This window comes from Salvelinus namaycush, chromosome 15 (assembly GCF_016432855.1).
Source record: "Salvelinus namaycush isolate Seneca chromosome 15, SaNama_1.0, whole genome shotgun sequence".
Lineage (NCBI taxonomy): Eukaryota > Metazoa > Chordata > Actinopteri > Salmoniformes > Salmonidae > Salvelinus > Salvelinus namaycush.
Genome location: NC_052321.1, coordinates 28,377,481 through 28,391,227, shown reverse-complemented (window position 1 = coordinate 28,391,227; position 13,747 = coordinate 28,377,481). Strand labels below are relative to the sequence as shown.

Sequence of the window (13,747 nt, the reverse complement as noted above, 5' to 3'; positions counted from 1 at the left end):
TCCCTCTGCTGTCTCCTGAAGTCCACAATCAGCTCCTTCGTTTTGTTGACATTGAGAGAGATTATTTTCCTGGCACCACTCCGCCAGGGCCCTCACCTCCTCCCTGTAGGTTGTCTTGCCATTGTTGGTAATCAGGCCAAAAACTGTTGTCGTCTGCAAACTTGATGATTGAGTTGGAGTCATGGATGTAAGGAGAGTACTGGACGGGGCAGAGCACACACCCTTGTGGGGCCCCTGTGTTGAGGATCAGTGTAGTGGAGGTGTTGTTTCCTACCTTCACCACCTGGGGGCGGCTCGTCAGGAAATCCAGGACCAAGTTGCACAGGGCGGGGTTCAGACCCAGGGCCCCGAGCTTAATGATGAGCATGGAGGGTACTATGGTGTTAAAGGCTGAGCTGTAGTCAATGACCAGCATTCTGACATAGGTATTCCATTTGTCCAGATGTGATAGGGCAGTGTGATGGCGATTGCATCGTCTGTGGATCTATTGGGGTGGTAAGCAAATTAAAGTGGGTCTAGGGTGTCGGGTAAGGTGGAGATGATGTGATCCTTAACTAGCCTCTCAAAGAACTTCATGATGACGGAAGTGAGTGCTACTGGGCAATAGTAATTTAGTTCAGTTACCTTTGCTTTCTTGGGTACAGGAACAACGGTGGACATCTTGAAGCAAGTTGGGACAGCAGACTGGGATAGGGATAGATTGAATGTCCAGCTGGTCTGCACATGCTCTGCGGACACGGCTAGGGATGCCGTCTGGGCCGGCAACCTTGCAAGGGTTAACACGCTTAACTGTCTTACGTCGGTGGCACTGTGTTATCCTCAAAGTGGGAGAAAAATGCGTTTCGCACATTTATAAATAAATAATGTGTAAAGTTAAAACTAGCATCTATGAATAACGGCATAACGTGCAGTTTCTATGTAGCAGGGATTCCCCCAAGAGCGCACATGCGCAGTTGTTAACCATCTTCGCTGCTGTAATCGCAAATGTTTTAGGTGGAAGAGTACACATTTCCTGACTCAAAACTGATCCTACTTTGATCAAAATAGCTAATTCGGCCATATACTTTCAATAAAAACCAATGTCCACACTTCGCAGATTTCTGAATCATGGATTCACTGGCAATGGAGCAGAGCGAGGACTGCATCCAGCAACGTCACCGGTCACGTGACCAGTTTTTGCAGCTGTTTCAGTACAGCACTACAGAGAGGGTGAGAGGGCAAACTCCACTGAACTAGTTTCAATGTATGGAATCACTTGGGAGTTTCTGAATTTTGGGTCAACGTTTCCTTTAATAGGCTACATACCCTGTTAAGAGTTCGGTTCATAAAAGATTCCTTTTATAAGATGAAGTTGTGTTTTTCTTAAATCCCCTCATCTAACCTATACCTACTTATCTTTTATAGACACAAACACACTTACATACATAGTTGAGCACACACACGAACACAGGCCTACACAAACCCACACACAGGCCCCAACCCCTTCCTGTTTCAAAGAGTTTGGTAACTCAAAGACAGGGATTTAGGTCTGTGGCCTCGCAGGAAAGAACCGTCGTAACCCAGCTGCAGCACCATCCAACAAGGCTTAGCCTTCATGCTCCTGCATGCAGCAGTACAACTGAAAACAATATGTACAATTCAGACATTATACAGCTCAAAGCAATTCTTAGAAGCACTGAGATATGGCCAGGGCATATTAGAGAGAGACGGGCTCCTTGAAAAAAGACAATGTAGGCCAGGGATATTCAACTATATTCTTACGTGGCCAGATGAAAAAAAAAAAAAAAAAAAAAAAAAGGTTAACGGCAGGGGGGACGGACATTTTCCACATGCGATTATTCTTTGGAATAACTGAATAAAAAAGCAATTCACACATACACCAATAAAGCACTTAAATATTGCTACAAGCAATTAGGAAAGAAGTGGAGGGCACTCAACAAACAAAAGTTGAGGCGCAAACAAAAAATTTGCTAATTGAAAAGGAAAAAGGCGCAACCCTCATTCACCATTTTAACTATTAAAAGCTTCTTAAAAATCTGAAAACTAAGCGCCTCAATATTAACACCATGATAAGTCAAATCATCTAATGCCAAATTCCAGGAAAGTGTCATTTTGGCACTGAACATAAGATTTTGGCGTGATTTTTTGCAGATATTTTATTAATGTTCAGAATTGATTTAAGGGCCAGTCTAAATTAATAACGGCCCAGATCTGGCCAGCAGGCCGCTAGTTGAATAGCCTTGATCTAGGCCTAACAAAAAAAATGAGGATTTTTTAGTCTACAACACAACATAGCCTAATCAGTACCATTTTCAAAGGCAAAATGGGCATTTCATAAGTGTTACCTATAATTTGTCTTCAATGTTGTGACCTTCAACTAAATAGGCTAAAACATATTTCACTGCACAATTTTATTTGAAAGAATACTGTGCTTTAAGAAAAGAAAAACCCTCCAAATACACTGGAAGACATTTATAAGTTTAGTAATAGGTCTGCTGCTAAAATACTTTTAAGAGGAAATGAGAATTACAAGAGGGAAGTGGCTCAGGTTTAAAATATACTGCATTATAGCTCTGGCCGTGGGAAGAGAACAGCCAGACCAGACAACATTTATACTGTACAGGGCCTGCTCAGTTACACAGTAACACACGGTCAGTAACAAACATTTGCCAGATAGAGTTATAGAGGATTATTGCCATTAATCAAGCAAACAATTCAACACCCTCTAAAAGAACAAACCATAAATAGCCTGTACATGGGTTAACTTCACAGATTATGAAACTGCTCACCCTCCATAACTAATTACAACATGTTAAGAATTGGTAAAGAACGAAGGATGATATTGTGGGAGGTAAGACTGACAATTTCGACTTTTGACAAAAGAGAACTTGAGATACAGTTGAAGTCGGAAGTTTACATACACTTTAGCCAAATACATTTAAACTCAGTTTTTCACAATTCCTGACATTTAATCCTAGTAAAAATTCCCTGTCTTCGGTCAGCTAGGATAACCACTTTATTTTAAGAATGTGAAATGTCAGAATAATAGTAGAGAGAATGATTTATTTCAGCTTTTATTTATTTCATCACGTTCCCAGTGGGTCAGATGTGAACATACACTTAATTAGTATTTGGTAGCATTGCCTTTAAATTGTTTAACTTGGGTCAAACGTTTTGGGTAGCCTTCCACAACCTTCCCACAATAAGTTGGGTAAATTTTGGCCCATTCCTCCTGACAGAGCTGGTGTAACTGAGTCAGGTTTGTAGGTCTCCTTGCTCGCACACGCTTTTCAGTTCTGCCCACAAATGTTCTATAGGACTGAGGTTAGGGCTTAGTGATGGCCACTCCAATACATGACTTTGTTGTCCTTAAGCTATTTTGACAACTTTGGAAAATGACCCCAAGCATATTTCCACTTGGAAGACCCATTTGCGACCAAGCTTTAACTTCCTGACTGATGTCTTGAGATGTTGCTTCAATATATCCACATAATAATTACCTTCCTCATGATGCCATCTATTTTGTGAAGTGCACCACCCCCACAACATGATGCTGCCACCCCCGTGCTTCACGGTTGGGATGGTGTTTTTTGGCTTGCAAGCCTCCCCCTTTTTCCCCCAAACATAATGATGGTTATTATTGCCAAACAGCTCTATTTTCGTTTCATCAGACCAGAGAATATATCTCCAAAAAGCACAATCTTTGTCCCCATGTGCAGTTACAAACCGTAGTCTGTTTATTTTATGGCGGTTTTGGAGCAGTGGTGGCTTCTTCGTCTTGGCTGATTTCTTTTGTTTCTCCATAATGTCAAGCAAAGAGGCACTGAGTTTGAAGGTAGGCCTTGGAATACATCCACAGGTACACCTCCAATTGACTAAAATTATGTCAATTAGCCTATCAGAAGCTTCTAAAGCCTTGACATCATTTTCTGGAATTTTCCAAGCTGTTTAACGGCACAGTTAACTTAGTGTATGTACACTTCTGACCCACTGGAATTGTGATACAGTGAATTATAAGTGAAATAATCTGTCCGTAAACAATTGTTGGAAAAATTACTTGTGTCATGCACAGTAGATGTCCTAATCTACTTGCCAAAACTATAGTTTGTTAACAAGAAATTTGTGGAGTGGTTGAAAAACGAGTTTTAATGACTCCAACCTAAGTGTATGTATACTTCCGACTTCAACTGTAAGTGTGAGCTAGTTTTACGGCTGCACGGTTAATCAAATTTGTATCTAAATTGCGATATTGACATGCGCAATATCCATATCGCAAGAGGCAGTGACATTTTCAAACGCCACTAGGCCGTCTGTAAAGCCTATTTTTTGTTTGTTTTTAACTATTGATTTATTCCTCGAGTTGACAGAGTTCTCTCTCAGTCCGTCTTCTTTTTGTCCGCTTCCCAGTCCTGCAGACAGTTCCTAGTGCTCAACATTCTCTTTGCATTTTTATTTTATTTCACCTTTATTTAACCAGGTAGGCCAGTTGAGAACAAGTAATCATTTACAACTGCGACCTGGTCAAGATAAAGCAAAGCAGTGCGACAAAAACAACACGGAGTTACACATGGAATAAACAAACGTACAGTCAATAACACAATAGAAAATCTGTATACAGTGTGTGCAAATGAAGTAAGGCGGTAAGGCAATAAATAGGCCATAGTGGCGAAGTAATTACATTTTAGCAATTAACACTGGAGTGATAGATGTGCAGATGAGGATGTGTAAGTACAAATACTGGTATAAATACTGGTGAGCAAAAGAGCAGAAAAAAATCTATATAGGGATATGGTAGGTAGTTGGTTGGATGGGATATTTACAGATGGGCTGTGTACAACTGCAGCGATCGGTAAGCTGCTCTGACAGCCGACGCTTGAAGTTAGTGAGGGAGATATAAGTCTCCAACTTCAGTGACTATTGCAATTCGTTCCAGTCATTGGCAGCAGAGAACTGGAAGGAAAGGAGGCCAAAGCAGGTGTTGCCTTTGGGGATGACCAGTGAAATATACCTGCTGGAGCGCGTGCTACGGGTGGGCGTTGCTATGGTGACCAGTGAGCTGAGATAAGGCGGAGCTTTACCTAGCAAAGACTTATAGATGATCTGGAGCCAGTGGGTTTGGCGACGAATATGTCGCATACAGGTCGCAATGGTGGGTAGTATATGGGGCTTTGGTGACAAAACGGATGGCACTGTGATAGACTGCAACCAATTTACTGAGTAGAGTGTTGGAGGCTATTTTGTAAATTACATCGACGAAGTCAAGGATCGGCAGGATAGTCAGTTTTACGAGGGTATGTTTGGCAGCATGAGTGAAGGAGGCTTTGTTGCGAAATAGAAAGCCGATTCTAGATTTAACTTTGGATTGGAGGATGCTTAATGTGAGTCTGGAAGGAGAGTTTACAGTCTAGCCAGACACCTAGGTATTTATCGTTGTCCACATATTCTTAGTCAAAACCGTCCAGAGTTGTGATGCTAGGTGGGCGGGTGCAGGCAGCGATAGGTTGAAGAGAATGCACTTAGTTTAACTAGCGTTTAAGAGCAGTTGGAGGCCATGGAAGGAGTGTTGTATGGAGTTGAAGCCCGTTTGGAGGTTTGTTAGCACAGCGTCCAAAGAAGGGCCAGATGTATACAGAATGGTGTCGCCTGCGTAGAGGTGGATCAACGAATCACCCACAGCAAGAGGGACATTATTGATATATACAGAGAAAAGAGTTGGCCCAAGAATTGAACCCTGTGGCACCCCCATAGAGACTGCCAGAGGTCCGGACAATAGGCCCTCCGATTTGACACACTGAAATCTGAGAAGTAGTTAGTGAACCAGGTGAGGCAGTCATTAGAGAAACCAAGGCTGTTGAGTCTGCCGATAAGAATACAGTGATTGACAGAGTCGAAAGCCTTGGCCAGGTTGATGAAGACGGCTGCACAGTACTGTTTTTTATCAATAGTAGTTATGATATCGTTTAAGATCTTGAGCGTGGCTGCGATGCACGCATGACCAGCTGGGAAACCAGATTGCATAGCGGAGAAGGTATGGTGGGATTCGAGATGGTCGATGATCTGTTTGTTAACTTGGCTTTCGAAGACTTTAGAAAGGCAGGGCAGGATGGTTATAAATCTAACAGTTTGGATCTAGAGTGTCTCCCCCTTTGAAGAGGGGGATGACCGCATGCATGGACCAAACAGCATGCAGTCAACAGAACGACGCAGCTTTCCACTTTGCTTGTTAATACAAATCCACGTTTTCTATATTATACGATTAGTTTGTGTAACTTCCTCTCTGCAAAATGCTAGTTAGTCGCTCTTAAGCTCTAAATGTGCCTAAAAAGTGTGTTAGCTAGCAATTAGCATTAGGAGCTAACACGCTATCTAAATCCACTGAGCTAGGGCAAATATTGCTAGCAAACCTTTGCTTTAATACAGGCCGGTACCAGTGGAAGTATATCAGCACTGTTTGTGCAACAGCTTGTTCTTAATCAGAGAGGAAAATATGAACGTACTATTTAAAATGTATTTAAATAATTGATTTAAACCTAATTAGGGTCCCATGGGAAACACTGACCAACACTTTGATTCATACTGTCACAAACATCTCCTCCCTTACTTTTCCATTCGTTGTCACGCCAAACTAAACTACAATCCAAGTGTCCACTGTATTCTAACCATAAAATTAGAATGATCATTTTATTTATGATTCCATCAGTTTACCTAAGTGTTCCGATCTATAAATCACAAGTAAAAACGCAATATATGGTACAAAAATCACAATTCGATTTTTTTTGCTCATATTGTGCAGCCCTAGCTAGTATCAGTGATCGTTTGACGATCTACTAGTACAGCCAGCTGATATAGTTACAAAAGAACAATTAGCTCTGACTGAATCCAAAGTCAAGTCGTTACGCAAGACCAAAACTTCCTTTCGACATTGTTTGCACAGATAAGTTCCAATTCAGTCAATACAGGGCAGTGGCCAGAAGCATTCTAAAGGCTACTTCCCCAAAAGATTACAGAAGCAAAACCACTGAGAACCTCTACTGAGCCTGACCACTACACACCAATGGGTATTAGGCCTAGCTACACCATGGCTATAGAACTAAAGGTGGTGTTATGTAGGCTATCTCATTACATATCGCAATATAATTTTGTGACGATATTATATTGTTTTTGCTACTGCAGGTAGCGTTAGCTGGCACTAGTCGGCTGCGCCAAAACGTCTGTTTTTTTCATCCTATAGCTTAATTCTCCATGCTCTTTCTAAATAGTGAGAAAACATATTTTCAGGACTTTTATTTCCCTGACTGATCTAAACTCGTTCTCATGCTCTCTAGTGAGAAATGTGTTTGCAACATCAAATAGCATTAAAATTGCAGTATCGAATCGCAATACATATAGAATTGTGATAATCGCAATACATATTGTATCGGCAACTTAAATACTAGCTTAAAAAGATAAGCATTATTTCACAGAGCAATTAACACAACCATAAACAACTTGCCAAACAGTTGAAGTAGCTATGCGCTGTTGTCAAGGCAGGATGCTCACATTCAAATCAGTGGTTGTTTGGGTCAAATGTGTTTTGGAAAGTCTGAAAGAGGAATAGAGTGAGGGGCAGAACAGACCCCCAGGTGATAAGATCACAACAACCCAAATTGACAGACAAACGCTGAGCTGTCAAATAAATCACCCTGATAGAAAGAAGACTGAGGAATCACTTGACTGCCAAACAACTACACTAAACAATCAAAATATTAGACTAACCCTAATCATTCAATGACTTAAAACAAATGACAATGACATAAAACAAATAGCATCAAATGGCTAAACTTAGCAAAATATTTTGGCTAACTAAACAGTAAATGTACAGTTTGTAGGTGTATAGCATGTAGGCCTATTTGTTGAGTTACAATTGTTTAAAAAAGGAAAATAACTTAGTGAATGAATGTTCAGCACAGTAGTACACAGACCTAGATGCTCCCTCATAAGGATATGAATGAACGCTGTTGTGTCTACTTCTATAGGAGACACAACGGCATACAGGTGACCTACTTTTAGTGTGTATGTACTGACAAGTCTGTGCAACTGATAAAAGCAAACACACACTACATGTTAAGGTTTTTAAATGTACGTAAATTGTAAAGTCTTGTCTCTAATGTCTTGGACTCCAGTAAGACTAGCTGTCGCCATTGCATCGGCTAATGGGATCCTAATAAAATCAAAGAAATATAATCAAGTCCAAGATAGCTAGACACACCCTGATTCATGTCCTTCCCTTTGTTTGATTACATTTTACGTTTTTGGATAACTAGGCTACCTTCTTCAACCACACGTTATAACAAGTCCTTCCTCTTTTCAGTGCAACATGCAGACCGGATATTTAACACGGTGGTATGTATTTCACATTCTCAGAAAAAAAAGCTATTAATCCTTAAGAGTCGATTGACGCACCCCAGTTATAGCGCTGTTTGTCAGACCAAGGAGACATCACAAAAATCAGTCTTCTCACAAAAAGCATCTGAACGGTTTGGTGTAAAAGATGAGACTCTCACGAACACAATGGCGTTTTTCATGTTGCTCTACGATCCCCACTACCCCACGGGACTGAAGGTAGCCCAGTACCATTTAACTTTTTTTTTTTTTAGAAGTATGGAAGTAGTTTTGTACCCAAAAAAAGGGGGTTAAATGTGTCTAAAACATATATACACTGAACAAAAATATAAATGTAACATGTAAAGTGTTGGTCCCATGTTCCATGAGCTGTATGTTCTGTATGCACAAAAAGCTTATTTCTCACAACTTTGTTTACCTCCCTGTTAGTGAGCATTTCTCCTTTGTCAAGATAATCCATCCACCTGACAGATGTGACATATCAAGAAGCTGAGTAAACAGCATGATCATTACACAGGCGCACCTTGTGCTGGGATCAATAAAAGGCCACAACAAGTTGAGGGTGCGTGCAATTGTCATGATGACTGCCGGAATGTACACCAGAGCGGTTGCCAGAGAATTAAATTTGTCTACCATAAGCTTCCAACATTGTTTTAGAGAATTTGGCAGTATGTCCAACCGGCCTCACAAACACAGACCACGCCAGTCAAGGAGCCCCATGTCCAGCTTCTTCACCTGCGGGATCTTCTGAGGGGGGAGGGTTGATGCTGAGGAGTATTTCTCTGTAATAAAGCCCTTTTCTGGGGAAAAACTCATTCTGATTGGATGGGCCTAGGTCCCCAGTGGGTGGACAGTCATGTGAAATCCATAGATTAGGGCCTAATGAATTTATTTCAATTGATTGATTTCCTTTTATGAACTGTAACTCAGCAACATCTTTGAAATTGTTGCATTTATATTTTTGTTCAGTATATATATTTCCTGACTGTTCTTATATATCTTCTAGATAGACGACAGACACTTCAAAACCTTATTACTTAAGATACATTTTTTGACGGTCTGTTCTGCCATTTCTGAATGAGTTATTCAATGCGTTTCTATGGGCTACAGTAGTAAAGGCCAAACTCAATATTTTATCCCCACATTTTGTTAAATATATTTTTTATACCTACAAGGGTCCTGAAAAAATCTAAATCAAATAACAAAAAAGGATCCATGGTATAACCATCTTAAACCCCAACGGTTTAGACTTTTAGGGATTAAGAACCTGTACGAGTGAGTCTTTGCAGGTGTCAGTGAGCAGCGCACATATTCCTATTCAACCACATGTTTTTCGTCAGACAGCTTTGTGCTATTTTGATGAAGGAAAAAGCTGTGGAACTTTAAACATTTGCTATGCGAAATAAAAGCATATTCATCACACTTGACCCATGATGCTAACAGAGAAGGGTCCAGAAACTTCCAACAAAATGACAATGTAACCTATTGAGCATCCCATTGTATTTATACATATATGACTCACAACAATACATCTGTGGTTTAATGTCCTACTCCACAGTTCCCCAACTGGCAGCTCTAGGGCCAAAAATGGCCTGCGAGTGATTTTATTTGGCCCCCTAATTTTTCACAGCAAAAAAAATATATAGATATATTTTGTTGTTGGACATAAAAGACTAAAAACACCAGCAAAACAGCTCCAAGTGATTTACATATTGTAAATCTATTATTTCTAAGTATTCCCACACGTAATAGAGATATGTGATCGTATACAAATGCAAACAATGTTTGAAATTACTATGTTTCAGTCAAATGTTATATCTGTTTGGGCTTCTTGCTGTCAATTTGCAGTATTCAAATTATTTGAAAATTATGTTCCGGCCCCCTGACCATCCTTTAAGAAGAAAAAAATGTATCGTCCCGAGGCTGAATGCAGCTGATGATCCATGTCCGACTCATTGACATGGTTTACTATAATGCTACTGTGAGGAGAAACAGTAAGGTATACATGCTTATAACCTAAAATCCACCCACCCATCCTGATACAAAAAAACAGGGTCGTGTTGTGCAACTCCTTTTCACGGTGCGATTGCATCCAAAATTCTCCTCATCCTCTCAATTCAAACAAACCACCACTAATAGAAAACAAACTGTAAAATATATGAAAATGCAGACAAATAACAAAATTGGACTGTCAGTTTGTGGGAAGATGTGTGAATACACTGATCAGATCCATAACAGATCACATTAATGGGAAACAATATATAGGGTTAGGGTTCCCACACGGAAAACAGACATTAGACAGAGGTGTACCTATGCTAATTAGCTATCTGTGTCTCTGAACACCTCTGCGGAAACAAAAGACAGGCGCCACAACGTGTTGCCACTGAAAAATACTGTCGGATGGCTGCAACTGTGTTAAAAGCAGTTTAAACAGTTTACAGTAAGTGTAGATTTAGCATTTGTGTTTCTTATTATTATTTTGTATATATGAAAGTAGTACCACAATTGAAAATCGATACACGGTTTAATGGAGTATTTGGCCGTTTTGGCTGCCAGAGCCAATTCGCCTCTACACAGAACATGGAAGGTCCTTGGACTATAAGGAATAACATTAGGCTCCTGGCGGGTAGGAGCGTTGGCCCAGTAACCAAAAGGTTGCTGGATCGAATCCCTGACAAGGTAAAAATCTGTCGTTCTGCCCCTGAGCAAGGCAGTTAACCCACTGTTCGCCGGGCGCCGAAGACGTGGATGTTGATTAAGGCAGCCCTACACACCTCTCTGATTCTGAGGGGTTTTGTTAAATGCAGAAGACACATTTCAGTTAAATGCATTCAGTTGTACAACTGACTAGGTATCCCCCTATCCCTTTCCTTTAGTCCATTGTTGGACTCGACTGATGGCTAATTCCAGCCAGCATGAATATAAAAAGGGATCAGGCGGGGCTTACTGTTCCGTTCCCACCATCTTCCTTTACCTTCAATGAATAATTACCAAATACATTGGATCATATGTTGGCCATCTTATGCTCTGTGCTGCTGCTGTCACTAGGAAGAACAAACACACAGAACCACATACATCATGGTCCTTGCTTATGTAATATATTGAATATGAAACAACACATGCCAAGTTCAAGGACAAAGCCTCCCTGCAATATATCAATCAACCCGATGTGTGCGAGGCAGATAGATTGAATGGAGAACATCGGCGTTTTGGGGCACAAAACTGTTGAAATGTCAGCGTATGAACGCATTTCAACCGTCTAGAATAAGAAATATGGACGCCATTCTTTTGAGAGCATTGGAAGACTGGAATAAGAGCGAAGCATCCTTGCATTATCTATTTGTTTTTAAATTAATGGCTATATGTCATGTCTACATCTGGATTAAGTTGATCCCAAATGCAGATAAAATGTTTGTGTAATCGCCAATGCGTTGCAAGACACTGTACTGCACATCGTACTGTGAATGGGCACCCAGGTACTTTATGAATGGAAGTGGTCACATGACCGCACCACCTCCCGACCAGATATTTCTCACTGACTGTCAACAAGCGCACGAACGCGATCAGTCCATTAAAACAATACGGATTTACAGCGATAAATAATTTAAATGTACACAAATGACCTTATTTCAAGTTCACAATCACATAAATACTGCTTTCCGGGTTCAGGCCAGTACATTTGGAACGCATTGCGTCCATTAAAAAAATATATATATGAATGAGATTGTAATATGCAAATGAGTGTGATTGAGAAAAAATATGGCGTCTTCTACTTCTGGATTCTGACATTGCAGCAACCAGTTTACAGCCACATTAACATTGAATAATTATAATATTGAGGGAATATTTTTTTAAACCACATTACTATTTTATGATACTCTCTTAGTTCATGTAGAGGAGTTAACGTGAACCTGTTATCAAATGCCAAGAAAACACTATCGTAGATAATATTGAATCTTATGACAAGATCATTTTAAAGCTGATAAGCATAGGGTCTTAAATCCTATGTACAAACACATCATCTAGCCACAGTGACTGTATGTGTGACTACATCGTGTCATTTATTACAGTCTGAAATAGCAACAGATATTATCCAATTGCAGTCAAATCATAAAGGTATTCTTCAAAGACAATATTGATGAAACAACTACCATGTATTGCATTAATTGAGGCTATTGTTATAAAGTGGACTGTATACCATTTTCTGTACAGTTGTCAAAATTACATTTAGCATCTCTCGTTGCCATAATATAATAAGAGGCCTCTATTTCTATTAAATCCAGTCCCAAAACACATTGGTTTATTTAATATTATCACAACAAACAAAATAGATGTTTGTCTTTTGTATTACTTCAATAGTAATCGAATTTAAATATGAAAGTGTGTAGAACCAATGTGCAGAAGCAATGATCCTAGTGGAACAGAGTAGTCATTTAGAATCCTGCAAATCATTGCAGTGAAGATTAGACACATGAAGGACATCGTTGCATTCTAGAATGTGGGGTAAAATGTACTCACTCGTTGTTTGGATTTGTCGAATCTTCGCTCATCTTTTCTCAAGGGGATCCAAATCCTGGCAATAGCATCGAGGACGCAGTGACGGCGGGGAAATAAACCGCAAATATCACCATTTTCTTTTGCATAAAACACCCAGATATTGGATAAAAGTAAATGGTCTTACAGTGGTGTATGCATAAGTGAGCTTTATTTCGGAAAACCAAGTAGCCTAGCTAGCTGTAACTAAATTGCCAGGAGGAATGACAACCGATGATTCATTTTATCTTCCCTGGAAGTAAAATCCAACCAGAATAAAATACACAGCTTCGTCATCCTCATCGCCAACACGAAATCCAATGCGTTCAGATGCTACATTTTTTACAAAATAAACCCGACATTTGGCACGTTATTCGTGTTTAGCTATCGAGCGTTCCCTCGCCAACTTCAGGTCCAGGACAACACTTGAAAAGCGCTGCAGCGTTGATCCGTCAATGTGTCGGTGTACGTTGAATTATAACCTCCACAACTGGGGGGAAAAGACAGGCCTACAAACTAATTTCAATGGTGAAATTGAAGTACATTAGGCAAAAACTGTGAGTAAAATTTTCTCGAAGAAGTTGTTGGACATCTGCTTTAATCGAATTCCATTTTCAACTCGGGCAATGAACATCGGAAAACTGGGCGGAAGCGTCGACCCAGCTCGAGAATGAAATCCTTCCGCGTGGCCGCAAAAAACATATATGTCAAAGGAATCTCAACTATTAATACAATTACTTACATCTACTCGAAACATATTTAATTCGTTTTCATGTTCAAATATGCCTGTGTCATTTGGCATATACATTGATTATTTATATCCAAAGTTGAC

At 40.1% G+C, this 13,747-nt stretch overlaps 1 protein-coding gene across 1 annotated transcript in view; it reads right to left on the bottom strand.

Moving 5' to 3' along the window:
* spred1 (sprouty related EVH1 domain containing 1) overlaps positions 1-13,532 on the bottom strand; it is a 76,696-nt gene extending 63,164 nt beyond the window's left edge. Inside the window, exon 1 of the mRNA XM_039009697.1 lies at positions 12,901-13,532. Coding sequence (XP_038865625.1) covers positions 12,901-12,932 — 32 coding nt within the window. The 5' untranslated portion in view covers positions 12,933-13,532. The remainder of the gene's footprint in view (positions 1-12,900) is intronic.
* Between the last annotated feature and the right edge of the window lie 215 nt (positions 13,533-13,747).